At 35.2% G+C, this 27,832-nt stretch overlaps 4 protein-coding genes and 2 long non-coding RNA genes across 8 annotated transcripts in view; 1 reads left to right on the top strand and 5 right to left on the bottom strand.

Annotated features, from left to right (window-relative positions):
• Positions 1–1,813: 1,813 nt before the first annotated feature.
• On the top strand, positions 1,814–3,651 carry LOC123267932. Its single transcript, XM_044732819.1, has 3 exons — positions 1,814–1,851; positions 2,035–2,257; positions 2,347–3,651. Exons 2-3 carry the CDS (start codon positions 2,048–2,050, stop codon positions 3,649–3,651), a joined length of 1,515 nt encoding a protein of 504 aa, XP_044588754.1. The 5' UTR covers positions 1,814–1,851; positions 2,035–2,047.
• Positions 3,652–4,011: 360 nt separating this feature from the next.
• On the bottom strand, positions 4,012–4,746 carry LOC123267931. Its single transcript, XM_044732818.1, has one exon. The coding sequence runs from the start codon at positions 4,744–4,746 to the stop codon at positions 4,012–4,014; it is 735 nt and encodes a 244-aa protein (XP_044588753.1).
• A 131-nt stretch (positions 4,747–4,877) lies between these two features.
• Positions 4,878–6,118, bottom strand: LOC123267930 (THAP domain-containing protein 5-like). Its single transcript, XM_044732817.1, has 3 exons — positions 5,829–6,118; positions 5,319–5,483; positions 4,878–5,253 (listed from the first exon to the last, which is right to left on the bottom strand). Exons 1-3 carry the CDS (start codon positions 5,963–5,965, stop codon positions 4,878–4,880), a joined length of 678 nt encoding a protein of 225 aa, XP_044588752.1. The 5' UTR covers positions 5,966–6,118.
• A 3,455-nt stretch (positions 6,119–9,573) lies between these two features.
• LOC123266855 lies at positions 9,574–10,130 on the bottom strand. Its single transcript, XR_006509879.1, has 2 exons — positions 10,038–10,130; positions 9,574–9,949 (listed from the first exon to the last, which is right to left on the bottom strand). It is a non-coding gene; the product is annotated as an uncharacterized LOC123266855 (long non-coding RNA).
• A 5,137-nt stretch (positions 10,131–15,267) lies between these two features.
• On the bottom strand, positions 15,268–15,818 carry LOC123266851. Its single transcript, XR_006509874.1, has 3 exons — positions 15,728–15,818; positions 15,488–15,525; positions 15,268–15,386 (listed from the first exon to the last, which is right to left on the bottom strand). It is a non-coding gene; the product is annotated as an uncharacterized LOC123266851 (long non-coding RNA).
• Positions 15,819–16,333: 515 nt separating this feature from the next.
• LOC123266848 (synaptotagmin-7-like) overlaps positions 16,334–27,832 on the bottom strand; it is a 286,342-nt gene continuing 274,843 nt past the window's right edge. For all 3 annotated transcript variants that reach the window (XM_044731296.1, XM_044731298.1, XM_044731297.1), the window contains one exon: positions 16,334–16,545. In XM_044731296.1, coding sequence (XP_044587231.1) covers positions 16,373–16,545 — 173 coding nt within the window. In that variant the 3' untranslated portion in view covers positions 16,334–16,372. The remainder of the gene's footprint in view (positions 16,546–27,832) is intronic.

Below are 27,832 nucleotides of genomic sequence, written 5' to 3'. Positions count from 1 at the left end.
GCCGACGAATACAAGAATTAAATAAAATTATTGAACCTGTACTAATTAATAAACTTAATGTAATTAAAAATAGTAAATAAAGAAAAACTTTTTTATAATTTTGTGTTTTTTAATTATAAACCTTACTATAATAAGTACAAAAATAAAAATGATTAAGTATAATAAGTTGATTACATATTAATCAAGATTCATATTAAAACATATCTCTCTTAAAATATCAACTTGAGATTTTTGATAATTTAAAAAAGTAAATTTATTATACATGGTTCCTATATAGCGGAGATGTAGATTCTTGGCATCGATCAATTTTTTCATCTTCATGATCATGTGAGGGCTTCTGAGATACTTCTGATTAGCGAAAGATGGTAAAAATGTTGAAAAATTGTTTTCTAAATCTATCTCTACATTAAGTCCATGATCTGTCATCACCACTCTGATACCTGTTAGCTGGTATATTTTTCCAACCTCAAGTTCACACATCCTCTCGAACATCAATAGACTAGGAGTTTTATCTCCAACATTAACACGTTTAAAGGTTGTTGATCTAATAACTTCATACATGGTATCAGCAATAGGATGTTTACGGTAAGACATCATCACAGGGATTCATTAATCAAATGAGATGATGTTTAACAGCAGCAGATTCCAGGTAGCAGATTTCAACACCAGATTTCAGTAGCAGAATCACTATGGTACTTCACTGTAAACTCGTACTTCACTGTATTGAAGTATGCCCGCGGCGCGCTGCTTTTATAGCCAGACAATGACGTCATCTATTGCGCAGTTAGAAAATTCTAGAATAGTATGAGTCATAATCTAAAAATAGAAACTGCGTAGTTATTGAATATAACCTATCAATCATAAGATAAATGGTGGGAAAGCATAAACATAACCTAAAACTCATAAGTTAAATGGCGGGAAACCATATACATAACCTAAAAATCATAAGTTAAATGGCGGGAAAGGATGAATATAACCTAAAAATCATAAGTTAAATAGTGGGGAAATTATAACCTATAAAAATTGTGATGACGTCATCAGCAACGTAGTAGAAAGAGACTCGGATCTGTTGGATGACGCAATCTACTACAAAGTTCAAAAATCTACCGCGTAGTTTGAAAAACCAATCAAATTATTAATTAAACAAGAAAAAATAATTAACCAATGAGATTATCGAGTGGTGGGGGTAAAATCCTGAGATCGGATTATAAAAGGTTGAGTTGACTTTGAGAATCATCATTCAGTCACTTCTCGTTGTCGAGAGCAGTAATAATGGAGATCATTCTGGACGTTCAAGGATTCAGAGGGCCTGATAATCGCTTCATTGTCAAAGAATTGGCCTCGATAACAACTCAACATGATATTGATCATCTTGAAGAATTATCATACACACTATTCCAACCACCATATCACTGGAAGGTGTTACCAGCCAACTATCAACGTCTGAATACCTGGCTGATCCGAAATTATCATGGCATCGGTTGGAATGCCGGAACAACTTCATATTACAAGCTCAAAGAAGTTCTTAATTATTTAACTAACAATAAAAAAATTATTTTTTGCCCTCCGTGCGGAAAGTGGCAACTTTCGTCCCGCTGCGCTAAACAAAGTTGCCGCTTTCCGCCTTCGTCGAGCAAAAAAATAGTATTCGCTATGAGTGCGACTGCAGCGCCAGACAAAATATGAACTACAGGGGGCTGTCATAAAATTTTTTTATACGTATGGCAATAGCAAGAAAAATAAAAATAAATAAATATTATAAATAATAGTAAAAAGAAAAAGTTATAAAAAATATGTGAGACTTTTGTAATGATTGCAGTTTTGTTTTTTAATAAAATGAATTAACAACAAGTAAGTATAATGATAAAAAATAATAAAGAATGCAGTAAACATTTAGGTTAAGTTATTTGATATTTATATCAAAGTCAAAAAATGAAACTTATAAAAAATTAAAATGAAAAAAAAAATAATTAAATAGTTATATCAATGGAATATATTAATATTTATTTAATTAATGTAATTTTTATTTTTTAGTAACAAAAAAGCCATGAATATTATTATAAAGACCGGATTTCAGTGTGTCACTCATCAAATTGAATTTCAGCCAGCAACAGTGAATAAGGGCAAAAATCTTGCTCTTGCAGAACATGTAAGAGATGTCGAAGAACACAGACGGAATAATGATAGCTATTTAATAAAATCTCGAATTATTCGACAAGCCTCGGTCCACAGTACACCTTACATCACTTCATTGAACGTAATTTGAAATTTGATCATTTATTTCGTCGTGGTAAAAATTATTAGAGTATTGTAATTAACAGATTTTTTCTATTATTTTTTTTTTAGATTAATTCTAAACGCCATGTGACGGATGTCCAATGTAATTGTGTATATAATCAGAGTAAAAAGTGCAAGCACGTCGCGGCGTTAATTTATTTTATTAACAATGAGGAAAGCGCTTCAAAAACCAGTCATGAGCAGCAGTGGGGCAAGCCGAGTGTACGTCAATTCACGAAAAATAAATATTCCAAAGGAGAGTATTTTAAAAATATAGTACCACACAAATATACCCAATTGCATGATCCTCAAAAAGTTTCAATCACTGAATTGAAAAATGATTCACCCTTAAAACTAATAATACAAGCACAATTGAAAGAAAACAATAAACACACAGTGAGAAACGTTATGAATTCGTTATTAGCGCAAGTTGAATTAAATTTGGAGAAAGAAGAATGCGCTGTGTGTATTGAAAATTTATTAATTTTCCAAGAGGAATATTTTATTTATAAAAGTGAATATGAAATGGATAGTAAAATACGAGAGTTTTACCTAAAAAATGTGCAATTATCAGAACAGGAAATCGTCAATTTGTCTTGTCAAACAGTTAAACAATCTTCCAGTAATAATTGGTTTAAAGCTCGACGGTTAAGAATTTCCGCAAGTTCTAATGTTCATAATATTAAAGTATTGAGTAGAAAACCAGTTGAAGCTTTAGTTTCAGATATGTTAAACCCTAGTAAAATTGACAGTGCTTCAACCAGATACGGTTTAAAAATGGAAACTCATGCCAAAGTTAAATACCAAGAATTGACAAATTGTATTGTTAAACGTGTTGGAGTATTGGTCAGCAAATTTCAGCCTTGGCTTTGTGCAAGCCTGGATGGCGTTGTCACTGATGATGGCTCTATTTCAAAAATTGTAGAATTCAAATGTCCAAGTTCTTGCGAGAAGAAACCAATAATTAATACCATTGATAACTCAAGTAATGTTAAGTATTTACAACTTATTGATAATAAGTTACAACTGAAGAAGACTGATCTTTATTATACACAAGTTCAAGTTCAAATGTATGTCAGTGGAATGAGCGTTTGTGATTTCTTTGTCTATTCACCTGTTGAAGATGGCAGTTTTTTGATTGGAGTTCATAGAGACGAAGATTTTTTAAAAACTGTGATTTTAAAAAGCGAAAAATTCTATTTTGAACATTATTTACCTGCTTTATACGCGACCTTAACTATTGAAGACAGTGATAAAGAAAATAATCATAACAATTGTGATAATACTGATAACTTAGATAGTAATGAGGAAAATGATATTACAATGGAGAAACGAAGCTTTACTGAAAGTGATATTGAGAATATTTTTAAATAATAATAACTTATTTTTTATAATACATAACTGCGTAAAAATAATTGGAATATTGTCATTGTTACCAACAAGTCAATTATTAGAAAATTAAGTAAAGATATATTATTCGTTACTTAAAATTTAATATTTATTAAGTTAAGTAAAGAGTATTGTTATTCGTTATAAAAATACCAATTTAAAAGAGTTTTAATTTAATATTCCTTACTAATATAAAAGTTGTAAAGAATGTTATTGTTTATTACAAGAATTTAAACAATTTATTCATTAATTTTACAATTTATTTACAATATCTTGGAAATTTAATTTTGTATGTCATCAAAATCCATAAAATAAATACAGTTTTTATGAGTAATAAGATATTTTTTATCTCTCATTTTCAGCATCTTCTTTATTAGAAATAATTGGAGGCTGTAAATTTACCAAAACACAACAAATGTGCACAATATCGTCTATGCAATGAAACAAGTGTTGAGGAATTTTATGCAATATTTGATAAGTCCGTAATCGTTGCATGATTCTTTCAACGTGAATCCTAACTCTTGCTACACTGTATGTTTGTTGAGTTTCTATGGCTGAAAATTCATTTTTTTTTTCAAGAAAAGGCGGCATAACCATTTGTACTTTTTTACCACTTGCGTCAATCACTGTTTTTATTTCTGGAAAACCTTTGTCAGCCAAAACAATGTCACCATCTTCTAATAGATCTAACAGCCCAGACTCTATTGTAAGTTGAGAATCCGATTTCCGTCCTCCGGCTACGTCAGATCTTAAGGAAATAAAACCTCCAGGAGTTATTCCAATAAGAACTTTAGCCGTGAAGTTTTTTTTGTATTGGGAGTATGTAAAAACACGATTGTCGACACTTTTAGGGATATCAATTCGAAATTCTGTACAATCAATTATAACTCTGGTGTTACTGTAATCAGGTAGAAAGCAGTCAGGCATAGTTTCTTGTACAGCGTCAATATCTGGCCAAAATACTAAATTTCTGGTTGCACTAGCTAGTAGTTGCAAAGTTTCATAAAAAATTGTAGAAATTGTTGTTCTGTGAATACTAAACAGTACACCAAGTGCTGAAAATGTCAATCCAGTTTTCATTTTCATTAAAAAAATTAATAGTCGATCTTTTTTCGATACAATGTACTTTTTTCGTGTAGACATTCTTGTCAACAAGAAATCAAAATTTTCGAATGAAACCCCTGCCAGATCAATGATTTCTTGATCCTTTGTCACCGATGTGAATCCATTGAAATGTTTACTGTTTGCTTGACTTTCTTTATCAACAAAGGTTTTTTAGGAGTACCACATTCTTTATCTACAAATTTTTTATTACCAATATGAATTTTAATCGCCCTAGTATCTTCAACAATTTCTGTCTGAGTTTCAGCATGACATAAATCGTCTTTGACATAACGATTGCAAGTAAATGTTTGAGAATTGATATCAGAGTTCGAATAAAAATCAATTTGACACTCTTGGTCTACTTTTGAAGACACTACTGGAGGATTTTCAGTCATCACTTCTACCGATTCTATAACATTGGACTCAGCATTTGATGTTGAAGGTAATTGTGCTTTCATGCGCCGATTCATTACGCGTTTATATCTGAAAATATAAAATTATCATTGCTAAGTCGTTCAAATTGATCAAGTTTACCAAATAATTTTTACCTGTTTAACGCAGAGGATTCATTTACTTTTGAGCACTTGTAAATTGAAGGAAATATAGTTGGAATGTAGCTAGGACTTAGCTCCTCTTCTGATTTCTTACCTCCAATAAAATGATCACTACAAATACAATCACATGGCTTGGGAACCCACTGTGATCCGTCAGCGCTAAAAAATCACGTGTTTACAAAATGTTAGAATAGTATGTAAATTTTTTCTGTTAATTTACATTTAAGCATTTATTGTAAATTAGATTTTTCATCACAGAATCATAACAACATTATTAACTTTCACTAAACTTAAAAATTTTGAAAAATTTTCAATTCTATAATACTAAAGTTAACTGGCGTTAATTTTTTTTTATTTTTAATAAAATTAGAACTAAAAAAAAATTTTTTTTAATTTTATCAATAAAAATAATTATAAAAATTTTAGGATGTCGGCTAACTTAATTTTCATAAAAATTTTCCGAATTATTGTTATTGATAAAATTAAGGTTATGGTAGTACTTACTTCAGCCTTTTAACTGCAGCTATCCACTGATTCCGTTGATTTTTTTTCCATTGAGCAGTCGGAAATTTATAAAACTTGCACTCACTTTTTCTGCTGGTATTTTTACAATTTACGACACAACAACTTTGGTGTCTCATTTTTTTTTAATTGATTTAAATTAAAACAAAATAAATACTCTCACGTGTACTTGCTTACAATTTTAGTAATAATAGCCCCCCGTAATACCGAAAGTAACCACTGCGAACGCTTCAGTCGATTTAATTTCCCCTACCATGGCTTCACTCACAGCGAATACACTCCACGGGAAGTAAATAAGAAAGCCTCAGATCACATGTTTGTCAACCTCGGCTTCGCCTCGGCCGACAATTACATGTGATCTGAGACATTTCTTACTTTACTTCCCTAGGTGTGTAATATACTATTATGTTAAAGGTATCGAAAAAAATTTATGGATCCAAAATTTAATTGATTGTACCAATAAAATTGTAATCGATCTTGAAAATTTCAAATGTCCATCTTTGAAAAGCATGAAAATATGTAATAATCATTTTTGTAATTATCCTGATTGTTTATCTGATTTATGCGCTTTGGAAAATGTAAAAAATTTAAAAGATTGGTTTGTAAGCACCCAGTAAATCTAAAAAAAATGAATTATAGTTATTATTATATCCTATTACATTTAATTTAAAATAGAATTAATTATTGTTAGTCATTAAATTCAAATAATTTCACAGCACTGTTGTTGGTTGTAGTACTCATCTACAGATGGCGTAAATGTATTTTATTTTGAATATTCAAATAATTTTACTGTACTGTTATTGGTTGTGATATCCTATAAACATCTGTAGATGGTGTAAATGTTTTTGATTTTTAATTATGAAAATCAATAATCAGTTTTTATTTTTATTTTTATATTCATTATTTTAATTTATTAATTATGTTTAAGTTAAAAGTTGTATTTTATAAGTCATTTGAAAATAAAGAGTGAACATTGATTTTTTAAAAATATATAGATAGAAAATTTTTTGGATGTGACTATAGATGACACATCTGTCTTATATTAGTTTATTGAATTATATTTTTGAAATAAATAATAATTATTTTCTAATATTTTGTTATTAATATTTTATTTATTATTATTAATTTTGTTTAAGTTAAAAGTTGTATATTATTTTATAAGTCATTTGAAAATAAAAAGTGAGTATCGATTTTTAAAATATATCGATAGAAGATTTTTGGATTTGACTATAGATGGCACATCTGTCTTATATTAGTTTATTAAATAATAAGAATAATTTTGAAATAAAGATAAATAATAATTATTATTAATCTTTGATTAATTTTATAATGAAGATCTAATTATTTTAGATATATAACCGGAAAAAAAATTTTTTAATATTTTGAACTGACTACTTTCACGCGCCAAATGAGCCCTTAATGTAGAATTTTCAGTGATTAAATTTTAATCGAAGAAATTAATGAATTTTGATGGAATTTCGGATTCAGGAATAATGAAAAATGATTATTATATTTATCCAATAATTTTTACATAACGATGTTTATAAACGTTTTATGTTATCATCAAAAATACCAACTTATCAGCTGTGTATAGTGTGTGTCCAATAGAAGAACCAATCAGCACTATGCGTTTTCGGTCTGATAGCTACTATTGGAGGATTGTAGGGCCCTCTAGTTCTATAGGAAGAAAGAACTTTCTAGGAAGATAGGGTTCTGTGGGGGTGAGTATACTTAGTGAAACAGTACAATAGTAACAACGTGAATAAATATAATTTTATGAATAAATTATACTAATTTATGAATAAATTATACTGATTTTTACAATTATATTGAATGTGTTACATTTACCAAAAAATAGATAATTATTCAACAACAACAACAAAATCAGTATCATTTGCAGAGTTAAAATCAAAGCCATCATCAATAGCGAAGCGGTATTAAATAACCAAAAATCAATAACAATAGCAAAGTGGAATTAAATCAGCAAGGTAATGAATTTTTTATCATAAATATTTTAAATTTTAATACATATAAATATTTTAATTCATATATTTATTTATTTATTTATTTATTTTTTTTTTAATTATATAGATGGGTAGTGCTTTAAGCTACGAAATAGTGATACCTGAAGAGTGGTATCTAAATTTTTCCAAACATCAAATATTTAAGGAAATTAAGAGAGAAATCGTTAAGTTACAACAAGGCAAGATTGAATTTAGTGAAATGAAACTAAAAATCGGGGGAACTCAAACAAGATTGGAAATACTCGATATTGAAAGGTGCTGGTGTTTCGTTAGGGAAGGTGACGAGAGTTTGAATGCTACAGACTATTTTTTTAGCGGAAATTTAATAACTGAAAAGTGCCCAGCATCAAAAAGTTTATATACAGTAAATCAACAGCGGAGATGTCTTCAAATTCTTAGTTTTAATTTAACAAATTTTAATCTCAATAATGGAGATGAGGGGTTTTTTGATGAAAATAGATTGGAAAATCTATCAAGTTCAGAACAACAACTGCAGTATCAAGCCATCTTTCCAAAAGTATGGTTACAACAATTATCGTTAACTGAAATTATTGCGGCTGTAGATCAACGATTAGCTGTAATTTTAGACAGTGAAGATGAAATAGAAGAAGGAATTTTTACTATTGCAACTCAACCAACAATCTTGAACATTATTAATGAGAAATTTTGTTGGTGGTTTAGAATGTGGAACCATCAACATCCAACTCTGGAGGACTACATTTTTACAGGAGATGTTCTGCAAAAATATTTTCCAGAGCTAACTATTGAAAAAATGGATGAATAAGTGTTTCCGCTTGAAATAACATAATCATTATTGTTACTCAGAGTTTTATCTTAATTTTATAACTAATATTTATTTTGTGGTAGTATAATTTATAAAGAATTATTTAATTAAGTGATTAAAATTATGAATGTAATGTTTTTTAATTATTATAATTTTGTTTTTAGGGCTTATATTTTTCCAGTAGTATAATTAATCGAGAATCATTCAATTAAGTGATCAAAATTATGAATGTAATGCGAATGTTTTATTATCATTATTATTATTATTATTATTATAATTTGATTTTTATGAGAGCTCATATTTCTCTATAAGTATTTTAATGTAACAATTAATACAATAAAAATAATTATTACTACCACATATTTTGTTTCAGCCTTGATATTTTAACATTATTATGTTTACTGAGTATAAATACAAAATAATAATTTTAGATAAATATTAAATTAGAATTACAATTAAAGTAAACAATAAAAGTTATAAAGTATACATAATCAGTTATTATTATTATTATTAGAAATTTAGGTTTTTTCAAATAAACATATTTTAAATTAACATCTGTAAAGATTCAGTCTAATAATATAAAGTTTGAGACGCGCCAGGCATAGGTATATGGTTCAGGAGTGGGGGGGTATAGTCCAACAGCAATAGCATACTGTTACTATTGGAAAACACCTTTCACTACTCTCCTAAAGGTGGCGCGGTAAAAGATCGCGGTGGAGAAGGTTGTTTGAACCACTCACATTCCCGCACTAAGAATATACTAATATCGGATGGCTCTGGTACAAGACGCGCGAAATTCAAACTATCATAAAGATGAGTAACTTAAAAAATTAAGTTTTAGTAGAACTTATGAAATTTGAATTATAAATATTAATCTTAAATTAAAAATGTGAGGAATTATAAATAAAAACAATAATTATTTATATTGAAATACAATATTTTATTGATTAAATAATTCCACTAGTCATTTTTACATCAAGACTAGAATTAATAAATTCAAATTTATTATATTTTCCACCATGGAAACGCAGAAAGAGATTGTTTAAATCTATTAATTCATTCAAACTCTTCATGAAGTTATCATCTTTTAGATGTTGAATAGTTCTAGATGGTAGATAAATGTTAAATTCATCGTTTATATTAACAACAATCCTAGTCCCATACTGAGTTGTAATAGCTTTGATACCGTTAATCTTTCATTCTCGATTAAACTCCAACTCGATCATTTTTTTAACAGGAAGAACTCCAGTAAGACAATTAACCTCATTTATCTTGGTAAGATCCATGATTGATAGCTGTAAAAATTTTTTAATTAATTAAAATGATTGATCAATTAATACTTCTTCAATTTATATTTTAATTAGACAGTAAATAAATACTTACAATTAGTAATACTGATAGGTAGAAGATGTATATCACCAAGAACTCGTACTTCACTACTGCCTACCGACAAACTGGTACTTCACTGGAGAGGTGTACTTCGTTTGTGTGAAGTACGTTCTCGGCGAGCTGCTTATATAGTCAGAAAATAATGCGCAGTTAACCCCACTCCTCTACCTCAAAACCGGATTGATGACGTCATCTACTACGCAGTTAGAAATAGAACGAAGAAAACTGCGCAGTTACACAACCTTGAACAGGTTCAAACCTGTCTGATGAAGTCATCTACTACACAGTTAGGAATAGAACAAAGAGAACTACACAGTTACCGTGACCTTGAACAGGTTCAGACCTGTCTGATGATGTCATCTACTACGCAGCTAGAAGTAATACAAACTACCACCAGATGGTGCTGCGTAAAATCCTTCTCACAGGTAGCTGTCATAACTTCATTTTGAATATATAAAACATGGATATATCATACTACAAATACGTAATCCTGAACTATTGATCTGTAATGGCCGAGCCGAAGGCGGGTTAATAGTTGAGGATGCTTTTTTCTAACCTCAAAATGGCAGATTCAAATTCAAAATGGCGGGAAAATGGTGGATAGTAAGATTTAAAAAATGGCAGGAAAATGGCGGATAGTAAGATTCAAAATGGCGGATTCAAATTCAAAATATCGGCCACCAGATGGCGAATAGCAGCCACCAGATGGCGGATAGCAGCCACCAGATGGCCAATTTCAGATAGCAAATTCACAATTCAAAATGGCGGATAGCAGCCACCAGATAGCGAATTCAAAATGGTGGATAGCAGCCACCAGATGGCGGATTTCAGATAGCAAATTCATAATTCAAAATGGCGGATAGCAGCCACCAGATGACGGATTTAAAATGGCGGATAGCAGCCACCAGATGGCAGATTCAAAATAGCGGATAGTAAGATTAAAAAATGGCGAGAAAATGGCGGATAGATTTAAAAAATGGTGGCAGAACTCGCCACCAGCGCCACCTACAACCTCCACCATATCCACGTCGGTAAAACAGATCGGTAAAACAGGGCTCACATATCTACGAATGGTAACTTAGCATGGACACGAACCCACAAATCTGTTTTACCGACTGGGCTTGCATCCCCCTTGACACACTACTTGCAACTGACTAAAAAAGGAAATTATATGGTGAAGAAACAGAGGAAACCAAACAAAAAAAAAGAGTTGCACAAGTAAAAAAATTAGGAAAACGGTTGACCCTGAAGGCCATCCCTGCAACTTCCCGCTACTTTCGTAATTAAGCGCTCAACATCGCACATTACGTTTTTAAACTCAAAGAGCTCGAAAAACATAATTTTTGTGTAATTTTGAGCTTTCCGAGCTCAAAAGTCTGATAGAAGTTTAATAAAACACTATTTTTTGAATTTTCAAACCGCAATAACTTTTGAATGAATGAACCGATTTTCAGGCGGTTGGCAACATTCGACGCAGTTTTTCAAATTCTATGATACATTTTTAAACACAAATTGATTAAGAGCTGATTAGTTTTTGGAATTGATCGGTCGAGCCGTTTAAAAGTTATTCGGAAAAAACCACATTTGGAAAAAAATTTTTTCGCAGTTTTTCTAAGATTTCTCAAAATCTATCGGCCCAAATCAGTCCAACTTGTATTTAAAATCTAAGTTTAGTCGAAGCCTTTCGAATGGCACCAACCGCGATCAAACCGGTCAAGCCGTTCAAAAGTTATGAGAGGTTTACACACACACACACACACACACACACACACACACACACACACACACACACACACACACACACATCCGTACATACATACAGACACTTTCGCGGGAATCGTCAGGGAAGCTTCCTAAGACCTCAAAACGTCGAGATTTGACGAAAACTCGATTTTTGAAAAACGGGGTAAAAACAATAACATCCCGATTTTTGGAAATTTTCAATTTTTCTAGCAGGAAGTTAAAAGAAGTGTGTAAAGTTCAAGACATTATTAAAAATGATAACAAAATTTTGAGGCCTGTCCTCAGAAGTTTTAGCAATCTATGCTATAGTAATATGTATAAATTTCGAAGAATGTCTTGAAAATAAGTGGAAATTTTCAGCACAGACCTGAAAATATATATATGGTCTCAAAGTGCACATAAGTCCTCAAACAATACATTCGCTCGAAATTGTATCAAAATTTTGAACTCATGTCCTTGAATTATAAGGAATGCTTTAAACATTGGAGACAGTCTTCGAAATTTTAACTTTGAAATTTATATATAAAAAAACTCTCATCCCCGATTGCCAATTGTATTTTTAACGTAATTAAAGAAAAAAAATAGGGTGTCTCAAACTATACGTTACACATATATATATATATATATATATATACATATATATATATATATATATATATATATATATATATATATATATACATATAGACACAGTGACAACATCGCGAGGGTAGTCAGGGAAGCTTCCTATGACCTTAAAACGTCGAGATCTGATGAAAACTCGATTTTTTCAAAACAGGGTGAAAACAATAACTTCCTAATTTTTGAAAATCTTCGATTTTGTTAGTGGGAAGTTAAAAATGTCGCAGTGATTTTAAAAAAACACTTGTTTTCAAATCTTTTATTGACGATATCTTTTGAACTAATTAACCGATTTCTACGTTTTTGGCGGCAATCGACGCGGTTTTTTAAGCTCTATAAATTATGCTATGTCATCAAAAGTGATCCGAGAAGAAATGACGAAGTTATGTGAAAAAAACACTTTTTTCGGTTTTTTTCGGTTTTCTTTCGTTCACGCTATCTCTCGAACGAATCAACCGATTTTGATCGGGTTGACGCCGATCGGCGTGGGTTTCAAGCTTAAGGGCGGATTAGTTTTTGAAGTTGATCGATAGAGCCGTTTAAAAGATATTCCAAAAACTACTTTCAAAAATGATTTTTTCTTATTTTTTAAGATTTTTCAAGATTTCTTAAAATCTATCGGTCCGAATCGGTTCAAATTCTCAGGAAATCTAAGTTCAGCGTAGCCCTTTCGAATGGCACCAACCGCGATGAAATCGGTTCAACCGTTCAAAAGTTATAAGCGAGTCACATAGTCACACACACACACACACACACACACACACACACACACATACATACATACATACAGACATAGTGACAACATCGCGGGGGTAGTCAGGGAAGCTTCCTGTGACCTTCAAACGTCGAGATCTGATGAAAACTCGATTTTTGCCAAACGGGGTAAAAACAATAACTTCCCGATTTTTGAAAATCTGAGATTTTTAGCGGGAAGTTAAAAAATAATAAATTCAAAATTAGTTGAAGTAGCTAAAAGGAAGAAAAGTAAAATTAATAAATAAACAAAAATTGAAAAATAAGCAGAAAATAAGTTTTGATAGTACGAGTTAAAAAAAAGTTCATTTTAATTTGTTTAAATAAAAGTTAATATTTTTTAAGTTGTTTATTTTTTATTCTGGTTGATCATAACTTAAAATGACCATTTTAAATACGATGCTTGAATTTTCATTGTTAAATAAAAAGACTGAAAGCGATATTAAATTAATACCGGTACCAGTGTTTCAATTTATTTTCAGTGTTAAAGCAGAGTTGAAATATTTTTCAATATTATAATATGAGAATTATAATATGTTCTGAGTATATATTTTTGGAGCAAATTGTTTAATAACTACCAAAGTCAGGAAATAAATGTTAAAAATTTTTTACCTGCGGGTGTAAAGCGTCAACTTTAGCTCCGCTGCGCTAAACGAAGTTTCCGCATTACGCCTTTATCGAGGAAAAAAAAGTATACAAACCATAGGCAGTAAATAAAAAAAGCCTCAGATCACATGTTTAATGACCTCGGCTTCGCCTCAGCCAACAGTGATCTGAAACATTTCTTACTTTACTGCCCTAGGTGTGTAACATACTATATTTTCTTCTGGACTGTCTTACATTGTGATAAGTTTTGAGAAATAATAACAATAACTCGATAAAAAATAGTATCTTACACCCCTAGGGAAGTAAAGTGAGAAATGTCTCAGATCACCTTTAATTATTGGCCGAGGCGAAGCCGAACTCAACAAACATGTGATCTGAGGTTTTATTATTTACATCCCGAGGAGCATATACTACTTTTTTCCTCGACGAAGGCAGAAAGCGGCAACTTCGCTTAGTGCAGCTGGGCTAAAGTTGACGCTTTACGTTCGGAGGGGAAAAATTGAATATTATAAATCAATCAAACTTGAATATTCTGGCATTCGGCCGATTTTCACACCTATTTGACAACGGTATTTTAACACCACTTCATTAAATAATTAATCTTTATTAATTAAAATAAAAACCTATGGAGATTACAGAAATAAACATCTGGAGTAAACGTATCAAATCGATGAAGTCGTTAGTGAATTTAAGGTTCATCAAAATATTTATCGGTAGTAATTAAAATGACAACCTATGGAGACAAAGACCTTGGAGTAAAGGTATCAACTTGGTACGATCGTTAGTGCATTTACGGCTGAGTAAAAAGTTAATCTTTATAACTTAAAATAAAAACCTATCTAGACAAAGACTTGGAGTTAAGGTATCAACTTGGTAAAGTCGTTGGTGCATTTAGGGTTGATTAAGAAATTCACCAGTAGTATTTAAAATAAAAAACTATGGAGGCAAAGACCTGGCGTAGAGATATCAATTCGGAAAGATTGTTAGTACATTTAGGGTTGATTAAGGAATCCACCGGTATATTTAAAATAAAAACCTATGGAGGCGAAGACAAGGAGTGGAGCTATAAATTCGGTGAAGTCATTGGTGCATTTAGAGTTGATTTAAAATTCCACCGTAAGTATTTAAAATAAAAACCTATGGAGACAAAGATCTAGAGTGGAGGTATCAATTCAGTAAGGTCGTTGGTACATTTAGGGTTGATTAAAAAATCCACCTGTAGTATTTAAAATAAAAACCTATGGAGGCAAAGACCTAGAATGAAGGTATCAATTTGGTAAGTTCATTGGTAGATTTAAGCTTGATTAAGAAATCTACTGGTAGTATTTAAAATAAAAACCTATGGAGGCGAAGACCTGGAGTGAAGGTATCAACTTGGTAAGGTCGTTGGTGCATTAAGGGTTGATTAAGAAATTAATCTTTATCATTTAAATTAAAAACCTATGGAGGCAAAGACCTGGAGTGCAGGTATCAATTCAGTAAGGTCGTTAGTACATTTGGGGTTGATTAAGAAAGCCACCGATAGTATTTAAAATAAAAACCTATGGAGGCAAACACCTGGAGTGGAGGTATCAATTCGGTAAGGTCGTTGGTGCATTGAGGGTTGATTAAAAAATCCACCTGTAATATTTAAAACAAAAACCTATGGAGACAAGGACCTAGAGTAAAGGTATCAATTAGGTAAGATCGTTGGTGCATTGAGGGTTGATTAAGAAATCCACCGGTAGTATTTAAAATAAAAACCTATGGAGGCGAAGACCTGGAGTGAAGGTATCAACTTGGTAAGGTCGTTGGTGCATTAAGGATTGATTAAGAAATCCACCGGTAGTATTTCAAATAAAATCCTATAAAGGCAAAGACCTGGAATGGAGGTATCAATTCGGTAAAGTCGTTGGTACATTTGGGGTTGATTAAGAAAGCCACTAGTAGTATTTAAAATAAAAACCTATGGTGACAAAGACCTGGAATGGAGGTATCAAGTCGGTAAGGTCGTTGGTACATTTAGGGTTGATTAAGAAATCGACCGGTAGTATTTAAAATAAAAACCTATGGAGGTAAGCACCTAGAGTGCAGGTATCAATTAGGTAAGGTCGTTGGTACATTTAGGGTTGATTAAGAAATCCACCGGTAGTATTTAAAACAAAAACCTATGGAGGCAAGGACCTGGCGTAGAGGTATCAATTCGAAAAGGTCGTCGGTGCATTTAGGGTTGATTAAAAAATCCATTGGTAGTAATTACAATAAAAACCTATGGAGGGAAAGACCTGGAATAAACATTCGAAGTTCGTCAAAGTACCAGTGTACTGTGGATACCTCTAAAAGTTTCAAGCACCAGTATTAAAAGTCAAAAGCTATGAAGAAAATCACTTAGATATATTTATTTCTATTTTTATTTTCCCACAAATCAGCGCCATCTGTAAAAAAAATTTCTCCGGTAGCGATGATTAAATTTTTATAGTTATTTTTTTAATCACCAGAGGCCGCTAGTCTGATTTTCGCTGACTGGGACAATAAAAAATGGGACATTGATCAACTGGGACATTGCTCAGCTGGGACAATGACATATTCCCTAAGTGAACGAGTTCCTCAATCTTGCTACCGGAAAATCACCTCCAAAAACATGTACAGTAAAACTGGGACTTGATTATAGAACTCAGAAATTTATTTACCTGGCAGAGTGGTAGAAACATTTCTCCAATGGAATCATCTCTTGAAAAGCGATCATAGTCAAATACATGGAGATGAAGTACGCGGCTTTGAAGTTTTTGAATTGGAAACCCTATAAAAAATTACACTAGGTTATATATTATCATCACACTGAAAATCCAAGTGTGTAAATAAGCGTGTTTTTTCAATACACGAAAATGTGTAAGCACGGTTCTTTAAAACGTCTAAACATATAAATGAAGCTAGGTGCATGAAAATAACACACTTGAAAAACGTAACGTGTAATTTTAACACACGTGCGACCTTGAGTCCACCGTGTATCCACGGTGTATACACGGTGTACGTGGATACACTGTGTACGTACCGTGGATGCACGGTGTACACACCGTGTATTCGTGGTATTTGTACACGGTGTATTCTCGGTGTTCCCTTAGTGTACCCACGGTGTGTGTACGGTGTATGTACGGTGTATCCACAGTGTGCACACGGTACATCCATGGTGTGTACCCAATGTGTACACGGTGAATACACAGTGTATTCACGTTGCACTCATAGTGTACACACGGTGTTTGCAGGATGACTGTTTAGGGAGGGACACACGGTATATCTACAATTTTTACATAATATATACACGTTAGTTCCTTATTATTAAATTATATAGTATATATGGACACTGTTATGCATTAATGTGTTAATTGCTATGGGAATCCTATGTATTTAACACACTGTTGCATAACAGAGTCAATATACGATCAAGATTTGAGTACTAATGGTTGCATAAATCTTTCAATGCAGAAATTTCTATAGACTACACGGAAAGAAAATTATACGAAAAATTATAATGAAAACATCGTAATTTTTAGGATAAGAAGACATTGTAGAGCCGGACCAGAATTTAAACATCATAATTTATACGATGTAATATCGTAAATTTTGTTCAAAGAATTTTACTATAACGATGTTACTATAATAATATTTTTCTATCACTCAAATTAAAAAGTTTCGATCACCGAAAAAATAATTCTGATTCACCGAGGAATCGAATCCGGCTTCCTCTCCATCACAAGCCCAAGGCTTATCTCCTTATGCTATCTGAGGGAACATCTAAGCTTTCTGTTTAGTCACATATTAAGACCATCTATACAGTAGTTGGTCATCTTTCGGCGGTGGCATCGCAAATTACTGGTCTCTCTTTCATTAAAACATGTAGTATGCGTCCTTATTCACTTGCTCTTACGGAAAAAAAATTTACTAAGCAACATCGTAATTTTCAATAATTCAAATTGTATTCTGTAGATGGTAACATCGTAATTTTTAACTCATAAAATTATAAAAATCAAGATATTGAAATTCTACTCCTGGATTACGATGTTACTATTGTAATTTTTACGCGATTTTTTTTTCCATGTAGTCAACAAGTGCCTTTTTGGTCAACTTTTTTCAGCAGTCTCAAAAAATTATGATTGGGGTGTCAATCGATTCGGAATAATATCTAAATGATTTTTTAAAAAAATGAAGTTCCGCTTTCAAAAATTGTAAAAGTAATTATCAATAAACTAAAAAAAAAAATAAAAGATTTTTCCTAGTATAACAGTGCAGCCAGATCGTGGGTAGAAGTTACCCTTTCCCTAGACCTCTAGCCACACGCCACACAATGATACACTACTGTATCCGTGAGCGAGCAGCGTCGATGTTGCTCGGAAAGAGCCGAGAGCGACCGAAGTCCGTTACCCCTCGCGCGCCAAAGTTCCACCACCAAACCGCCAGCATTTACTCCAATACATGGAAGCTGAGCACGTTCGTGAGTCAGCAAGCCAAAAGTAAGGCTTGGAAAAAAATGAAGTCAGCGCGAGGATCCTCGCGTGTGACGTCATGCGTCAAATTTTTTATGTTTTCAGGTTCTTCTTTTATAAATTATAAATTATAATAATAATAATAATTATTATTATTATTTATCATTAATAATTGTTATTACGGTTAATACTTACTCGGAATTCCTAAATGCAAGTTAAATATAAATTACCACTGTGGCCCTGTAAGATGCCTTGATAGGCGCGCGGCAAATTTTTTGGCTCGGGTGCCTAAAGTACCGGGTTCGAGAACTCGGCAATGTTTTTTTTTTTTTTTTTTTTCAAACAAAAATTTTTTTTATTTTGTTTTTTTTTAATTTTTATAATTTTTTAAAATTAAAATTTTGTTAATTTCTTTTTGGATAAAAATACTTGTCATTTTATTTTATATAATTATTTTTGTCATTTTTTATTTTAATAAAAATTGTTGTCATTTGTTTTCAAATAATAAAAAAAATTAGGAAAACGGTTGACCCTAGATGCCATCCCTGCAACTTCCCGCTACCTCTATACCGAAGCGCTCAAAAATACTCTTTGAGCTCAAAAATATAGTTTTTGTGTTATTTTGAGCTCTCCGAGCTCAAATAAATAGCTGTTCTGTACGTTTGAGCTCTTCGAGCTCAAAAGGTTGATGGAAGTTTCATAGAACACTATTTTTTTAATTTTCAAACCGCAATAACTTTTGAATGAATTGACCGATTTTCTCGCGGTTCACGGCATTCAACACAGTTTCTGAGTTCTTTAAAGAATCTTCAAGCGCAAACTGGTCAGACTAAAAATTTCATAAAAATTCTAAAAAAAACAGTGTCTAACCGAGCGCTTACTATTGTTATTATTTGCCTCACATTATTATTACTTCCCCCACTTTTCTTCGATAACGGTTTGAGGGAAATGGCGCGCGCGCACTGTCTCGAATCGGACTTCAAGTCTCCATAAAGCTCATATTTTTTTAAACTTGTTAACTATATTTTTGCACTAAAAAAATTTATATTGATTTTTTGTTGCCAGTGAACTTTTTATATGCAAGCGAAATAATTATTTTTTTAACTTTAACTACTATTTAGTGCAGAAATTCGAAAAACTGAAAATCATTTAAATAAATTCGAAAAAATTCTTTAGTGCATAGTTGATTTTGTTGCTTACAGAAGAAAACAATAGCTGAAAAATTCTTTGCGGAGTTACAGCTATTTGTTTATAAGTGCTAGAGCGGAACCGCGTTTTTTGTCATTAAAAAATTAATATCTCGTTAAATATTGGTTGTTGAGATATCGGGTTTGGTTCATTTTGTTCGTTATATAATTCTTTAAATTATATACTAGTCTAGTCGGCTTGGAGAAAGTAGTTTGTTTGCCACTTTTCGATTAGACGGTCCAATTATGGATTTTTTTTTTTAAATACTCAGAAAAATATTCTAAACATTTGTGTGCATTTGAAAAGTGTTGCTTTTATTTTGTTTTTGAAAAATAGCGTTTTAGCGTTGAGCTTTAAATTAAACTATCTCAGAAACTACACAAAAGTAGTCGAGACTATTCGTTTATTTCTATTTGTTTAAACAAATAATTAGTTAACATTTTTAAAATCGATCATTTATCGATAGGTTTTCTGGACGATTCTTTAAATGTGTAATCGATTGATACAAATATTGTTGAATCAAATTTTTTTTGTTAACTAATTATTTGTTTAAGCAAATAGAAAAAATTTTTCAAAATAAAATTTTTCAAAATTTCTCATAACGATAAGATATCTTTACGATTCATGGAAATCTGAATCGATTGATACCTATATTGTGGAGTCGATTTTTTAAAGTTTGAAATTTTTTTAAAGTTAATTTAGACTTGGAAACAATTACAAAAAAGATAAAAAAAAAACAAGTTACTCCGAGTATCTGAGCGGCCGCTTACTATTGTTATTATTTGCCTCACATCCACAGATTCGGTAGAATCTGGCGCCAAGTTCCGTTCAAATCTGCTGTAAACGGAGCGCCAGACTACCGACTATGTTTACTGTAAGCAGAACGGTATTTTGAGGTTGCAAAATTTTATTTAATTCTACGGTATCTTTTTTTCCTAAATTGTATATTATAACAGTAACTCATACTTTATTTGACTGTTATTAATTAATTATATTCACTTATAACAATTAATCTAATTGAAATTATTAAATTTAATCAGCACAAACTATAGCAACGCAAAAATTTCGATCCTGACTTTTTTTCGATGGGCAAAGTGATCTGCCACAGACTAAATAATTCGAGAATGCATAGTAATCCTTCATTAGATGGGAAACTACAGTTAAAAAAAGATATTTCACAGCTTGCATCTACACCCGCCAGGGTGCGCTGGAATTATTTTTATATAAACTGTAGTTTCAAGGGGATAGTTTGCTATAAAAAATGCAACCAACGCGAGATTTAAGTTGGTACCAATTGTAAATTTTTATTATAATTACAAAAAATACTAAAATCCGAACAAAAACAGTTTCACTGTAAAAATCGCGCCAAGTCCACGTTCATAAGACTATTAAGAAAAAAATTTGTTTTTTCTTTACAAAAATATATAAAATTAAAAATCCAAGTAACCGATATGATTGTTTATGATTTTCGGAAATTCAAAAAAATTGTGTTATAAATTTAAAAATTAAGAAAAAAATTTTGGAACGTACTTGGTGTGCGTCATTGTGTATTTAAATTTTTTTAAAGTCCTAGTAAATAGATTTTACGAATTTCATTAAAAGTAAAATATTTTGCAACCGCGCACACTAAATATGTTCCAAATTTTTTTTTTAATTTTTAAATTTGTAACAAAATTTTTTTTAATTTCCGAAAATCATAAACAATCATATCGGTTACTTGGATTTTTTAATTTTATATATTTTTGTAAAGAAAAAAACAAATTTTTTTTTCTTAATAGTCTTATGAACGTGGACTTGGCGCGATTTTTTACAGTGAAACTGTTTTTGTTCGGATTATTATTATTTCTTCCACCATTCTCCGACAACGGTTTGAGGGGAATGGCGCACGCGCACTTCCTTGGATCCGGACATCGAATCCCTGTAGAGCTCATATATTTTTAAACTTGTTAACTCTATTTTTGCACTAAAAAAAAATTTTTAACTTCCCGCTAAGAAAATCGAATATTTTCAAAAATCGGGAAGTAATTAATTTCACCCCGTTTTGCAAAAATCGAGTTTTCATCAGATCTCGACGTTTGACGGTCACAGGAAGCTTTACTGACCATCCCCGCGAGGTTGTCACGGTGTCTGTATGTGTGTGTGTGTGTGTGTGTGTGTGTGTTTTTTTTTTTTTTTTTTTTTAGGGGGGGGAATCCTTTTTACGGATTCTAGGCATAGCTGTTTGGCCTGGATATGTGGCGACTCGACGCAGCGTCATACTGAAACTCGACACTAACGCCCCTACCCACTAAACCCTAAACCCCTTTTCCTTCTTTCCTCTAATCCCTCATGGAAACCGCCGTCAGGCATTACTTCGTGAAGGGAGGATCTAGCTACTGCTCTTCCTTCTGGTGGCTAAGGTGTTAACTATCTTCCTTCTATCTTCTGCTATTTGCTCTTTTTCTTTCGGTGGAACGCAAGTCTTTAAGGACTTCTGTTGCAAACGTGTTGGTAGCGTTCCAGGCAGCTTCTGATGACAACATTGCTTCTACTAGTGAATCTGGTTGCATTCTCTGGTTCAGGATCCTCTCCAGTTCTTCACGCTGTGGATCGAAACGAGGACATACAAAGAAGACGTGCTCCGCGTCTTCAGCAGCTCCTGGGCAGGACGGGCACTCCGAAGAGTCATCGTGCTTAAAGCGGTGTAGATACTCTCGAAAACACCCATGTCCCGACAACATCTGCGTAAGATAGTAATTGACCTCACCGTGATTCCGGTTAAGCCAAATGTCGATCCGAGGTATGAGACGGTGCGTCCACCTACCCTTCTCTGCAGCATCCCATTGTAGTTGCCATCGGCCTATGCTCTTCTGCCGTTCTTCAATTCTAAGTTCTTCAGTGATCAGTGCAGTTGACCTTTTTCGTTGGTAAAGGGCCCGTCTTTCCTCTGCTAGAACTCTAAGAGGTAGGGTTCCAGCAATGACGCACACTGCTTCTTCTGATATAGTGCGGAAGGCACTAGCTACTCGTAGGGCACTCAGTCGATATACTGGTCCAGCCTTTCTCCATGATTCTTGTGTCTTTAATGCGTCGGCCCAAATGGATATTCCGTAAGTGAGCACCGATATGACTACTGATGACAATAATAGCCTCCTGCTCTGTTTTGGGCCTCCGACGTTCGGCATCAGTCGTGCGAGACTAGCCCTCACTACTGACGCTTTGGCACTGACATGTTCCACTTGCTGCTTGAAGTTGAGTCGGGCATCAAGCATCACTCCCAAATATCGGATATAAGGTTGTGATGTGATTTCTTGTTCGCCGACTTTCAGCTTAATGGTCTCTACCACTTTTCTGCTGGTAGTAAGTACTGCCTCAGTCTTGTGTTGTGCAAGTTGCAGGTTCACTGCGTCCATCCACCGGTTAACGTGCTCAAAAGTGAGATCGAACATATGATTTATCTCGTCAAGGTGTTTGGCAACGATCACTACGGCTACGTCATCTGCCTATGCTACGAGTTTGACGTTTCTTGGCAGAGTTAGTCTTAATAGACCGTCATACATAATGTTCCACAGGAGCGGGCCTAGAACTGAACCTTGTGGTACCCCTCCAGTAATATCATACTCCCTCGGACCGTTCTTCGTGTCATACTTCAGGACCCTGTTTTCAAAGTAGCTTGCTACGATCTTAAGCAGGTATTCTGGTACATTCTTCTCTTCGAGGGCCTGCATGATGCATTTCCAATTGGCGGAGTTGAAGGCGTTTCTGATGTCTAGTGTCGCCACCAGGCAATACTTCTTCGTTCCACCTTTCCATCTGGTTCCTGCGATTGCTTCCTTGGCCGTATCAACAACCTGTTTGATTGCGTCCAGGGTTAGTCGTCCTTTCCGGAATCCATACTGATTGTCTGCCAGGAGTAGGTCGACTACTGCTTCAATTCTCTGGTGAATTATGCGCTCAAATATCTTACCCGCCGTATCTAACATGCAAAGTGGTCGGTAAGATGACGGTTCTTCTGGTGGTTTCTTCCCTTTAGGTAACAGTACCAATCGTTGCTGTTTCCACTTACGAGGAAAAGTCCCCTCCTTGAGGCATGCATTATAACCGTCGAGGAATAATGTTGGAGCTGCCTTTATGATGGTTTTCAAGGCTATATTAGGGATTCCGTCCAATCCCGGCGCTTTATTATTCCCTACACGGTTACAGGCCTCCAGTAGTTCTTCTTCAGTGACAGGTGGAATGTCGTCCAGTTCGCCTGGCGCCAACTGGTAATCGAAGTTGCGTTGCTGTGGGAACAGTGCAGTGACGATTTTCTGAAGAAGTTGAGGACACGTAGGTGATGGCATTTGTTGTTTTTTCAGGTGGGTCATAACCACCTTATAAGGCCTACCCCACACGTCTATATCCACCTCGTATATAAGCTCTTTCTAGCATCTTCTTTTGCTCTCTTTGATGGCTTTATTCAGTTCACGACGCGCCTTTTTCCCCTTAATTAATCGATAAAGCCGTTTAAAAGTTATTCCAAAAAATGGACATTTGAAAAAATTTTTTTAAATATTTTTTTTGAGATTTCTCTAAATCTACCGGTTCGAATCGGTCCAATTAGTATTCACAATCTTAGTTTGGTCAAGTCCCTTCGAATGGCACCAACCGCGATGAAATCAGTCGAGCCGTTCAAAAGTTATGAGAGGTTTACATACATACACACACACACACACACACACACACACACACACACTTACACACACACACACACACACACACACACACACACTCGGGGCAGAAGAGATACTGCTACCGGGCGCGTCTCCCCGAGCGGATGGGAGAACGCTCGCTGTCCTTGGATGACACTTAATCTCTTAGTTGATGAGGTACAGTGGGTAGGAGCCAAGCAAAATAACCAAACAAAATACGCTCCCGTGGACAAAACTCCCCTTTAATGGGTTGGTCGCACTAACTGACCTAACAAGACGATCGTTCTCTGCTGTGACCCACTGGGAGTGACCGGAACCTGTATCGTAGTTTCCGACGATGCAGGCTATGGCTGATGTGAGCTTGCTCTACCGAGGTGTAAGTTGCAGCAGTGGATCAGGAGCCAGCCACTTCGGGCCTTGATCAGGAAGTACGCAGTGAGTGTTAGAGATCGGAATCTTCACCGCTCCGAGCGAGTCTAGTCCGTCCGTGTATTCCGGGACTGGCTAAGTGTCGGCTAGGCCTCAGGGAACTGGGGTAGGAGTACTATCTCCGAGGGTACACCCGTTCCTAGTTATGGCAACCCGCTCCACTCCGTACGATGCGCTGGTAAATTAAAAAGTATGAGTAATTCAAAGGAAACGAACAAAAGTGGAAACGGGCTACATGCCCAATAAGCAGCGATTGACGCAAGCGCTGAAATGAAGCGTTCGCAAGCGCTCAAACGCCTTGAAAAGCTGATCAGTGAGTTGAATGATTTCGTTCAACCAAAGGACAACATTCACAAAGAGATTAAATCCAAGATGACTGGTGTAACTAACGCCCTTCAAAGGTTTGAGAAGCTGGACGAGGAGTGGCGCTCATCATTGCAGCGCATATCCCACGCTACACTGGAGAAAGACTGTCAGGCTATCGACGTGACTGACGAAGCAATGGACACCGGAGCTGAAGGTGACGGTGAATCAGTCGCGGAAGACAAATGTGAAGCCAACAACAAGTCAGGTAAGAGAAAAAATTGACCTTCTCCTGACCCAACAATCAGCCAAGCCATGAAGAAAAAGGATTTGAAGAAAAGCCCTCCACAAGGAGCGGCAGGGCGATGCGACGAACAGGAAAAAGCGTCAGTCTGGCTAAAAGTTCAGTCCAAGCAAGAGCTAAAGCGACAGAAGAAAGAGATGCTCTCAAAACAGACGTCAAAGGAGCCCCGACCTGAACCCAAGCGAAAGAAACCGCGGAAATGGATCAGACCGGATGCCCTCATCATTCGGCTGACAGAGAAAGCAAAGTACGCCGAGATCCTGCGTCGAATAAAACAGGATGTCCCTGACGACCAGGTCCGCAGTACGGTAGAGAAGATCAATAAGACCAATGCTGGAGATATGCTGATAACTCTTTCGAGGAAGAGCACCGACAAAGGCCAAACATTGAGAAAGACCATTGCAGACATTCTGAAAGAAGACGCAAAAGTAACCTGCAAAGGACCACAGGAGGTAATTGAGATCCGAGACGTCGATGATGACACAACTAAGGATCACATCCAGGGTGCCCTACAGGAGGAAGCTGGAGATGGCTGTGAGATACCACTAGAGGCAATCAAGATCCGTAAGGCCTATAGAGGTACTCAAATTGCCACAGTAATTCTACCAGCAGCAACAGCACAGAAACTACTGGATGGAAGTAGCAAAATCCGGATTGGTTGGGTTAATTGCCGAATAAGGACTACGAAGAGACCTATTCAATGCTTTAAATGCTGGCATTTCGGACATCATGGATCCCAGTGCAGAAGCAAGGTGGACCGGTCGAAGCTTTGCATCAGGTGCGGACAAGAAGGGCACAAGATTGCTGATTGTAAAATCCCGCCAAATGTGCATTATGTGCTGAGATTGAAAGTGCAGAGAATGTTGCCCACCATGCCGGTACCCATAAGTGCCCGTTATTTCAGGATGCACTCCAGAAGTTGACGAACAAACAAGCATGAGGATACTGCAGCTCAATCTCAACTATTGTGAGGCAGCGCATGACCTGCTCATGCAATCCGTGCGAGAACTAGAGCTTGACTTGGTACTGATAGCAGAGCCATATAAACACCTGAGTACCCAACCCTGGGAATCTGACAGCACATCCAAAGCTGTCATCTGGTCATGTGGCAAGCTCCCTTTCCAAAATGCAGTCGACAACAGCAATGCCGGCTTTGTAGCAGTATCAGTAGAGGGCATCCGCTTCTATAGCTGTTACGCACCACCTAGCCTCTCTACTGTCGAATTCACCGCATTTCTGGATCGACTTACCGAGGACGCGAAGCATTACCACCCAGTGGCAATAGCTGGGGACTTCAACGCCTGGGCAGTAGACTGGGGTAGCAAGAATACAAACGCGCGAGGAAAGGAATTACTAGAAGCCTTTTCTACATGAGATGTAGTACTGCTCAACAATGGTGACACACCAACCTACACCAAAGGAGACACAAGTTCTATTGTAGATCTCACTTTCGTCAGTGGCAGCCTCACCAGAGGTAATATCAACTGGAAGGTGATGGATACCTACACAGCCAGCGACCACAACGCGATTCTCTGGGAAATATTAAACGCCCAGAGCCCGAGAAGACCTAAAAAGCAACTTAACACCATTGGTTGGAAGGTAAAAACTCTTGACCCAAGGGCATTGTTAGTAGCTCTCAATAGTGACCAGATTATCGCGGGCTGCGCAGAAGAGAAGACCAAGGACCTGATGAAAAGAGTGACCCAGGCGTGTGACGCCAGTATGTCTCGTAGACGTGGCATAAACACAAGACCTTCCGTTCACTGGTGGAACGACCACATCAGCGCCCTTCGTAAAGAGTGTCATCAGAAGAGAAGAATATCTCAGCGTGGCTACCGACGATCTAACTCTGTGGAGCTGGTCGCAGAGTACAAAAAAGCCCGTCGATCCCTGAACAAAGCAAGTTTAACTACCTATTAGCGCAGAATGAAATGGATGACATTCCATCTGTCACGGAGGGAGAACTGATGGAGGCTTGTAATCGTGTAGGGAACAATAAAGCGCCGGGATTGGACAGGGTCCCCAATATCGCTTTAAAAACAACTATAAAAGCAGTGCCATCATTGTTCCTGGACGTCTACGACACATGCCTCAAGGAAGGGATTTTCCCTCGGAAGTGGAAGCAGCAACGACTAGTACTACTTCCAAAAGGGAAAAAGCCACCAGAAGAACCGTCATCTTATCGACCACTTTGTATGTTAGACACGGCAGGTAAGATACTTGAGCGTATAATCCACCAAAGAATAGAAGCAGTTGTCGATCCACTCCTGGCAGACAACCAGTATGGTTTTCGGAAAGGACGATCAACCCTGGACGTAATCAACTTGGTTGTTGCAACGGCCAAGGAGGCAATCGAAAGGATCAGATGGAAGAGTGGAGCGAAGAAGTACTGCCTGGTGGCCACTCTGGACATCAAAAATGCCTTCAACTCCGCCAACTGGGACTGCATTATGCAAGCCTTGGAAGAAAAAAACGTACCAGGATACCTACGTAGGATAGTGGCTAGCTACTTCACGGACAGAATCCTGAGATACGACACGAAAAATGGTCCAAAAGAGTACGGTATTACCGGAGGTGTACCCCAGGGTTCTGTTCTGGGTCCACTTCTGTGGAATGTCATGTATGATGGCCTGCTGAGACTGACTCTTCCAAGAAGTGTCAAGCTTGTTGCATATGCAGACGATGTAGCTGTCGTAATCGTTGCGAAACACC

This window comes from Cotesia glomerata, linkage group LG6 (assembly GCF_020080835.1).
Source record: "Cotesia glomerata isolate CgM1 linkage group LG6, MPM_Cglom_v2.3, whole genome shotgun sequence".
Classification (NCBI taxonomy): Eukaryota; Metazoa; Arthropoda; class Insecta; order Hymenoptera; family Braconidae; genus Cotesia; species Cotesia glomerata.
This window is presented reverse-complemented; position numbering and strand designations above follow the sequence as displayed.

Bases quoted from the DNA above. Each gene is read 5' to 3' on its own strand.
- LOC123267931 (XM_044732818.1), bottom strand. From the start codon at position 4,746: ATGAAAACTGGATTGACATTTTCAGCACTTGGTGTACTGTTTAGTATT.
- LOC123267932 (XM_044732819.1), top strand. From the start codon at position 2,048: ATGAATATTATTATAAAGACCGGATTTCAGTGTGTCACTCATCAAATT. The intron at 2,258-2,346 runs GTAATTTGAAAT...TTTTTTTTTTAG, and splicing joins CTTACATCACTTCATTGAAC to ATTAATTCTAAACGCCATGT.
- LOC123267930 (XM_044732817.1), bottom strand. From the start codon at position 5,965: ATGAGACACCAAAGTTGTTGTGTCGTAAATTGTAAAAATACCAGCAGA. The intron at 5,484-5,828 runs GTAAGTACTACC...GTGATTTTTTAG, and splicing joins GCTGCAGTTAAAAGGCTGAA to CGCTGACGGATCACAGTGGG. The intron at 5,254-5,318 runs GTAAAAATTATT...TTATATTTTCAG, and splicing joins GAATCCTCTGCGTTAAACAG to ATATAAACGCGTAATGAATC.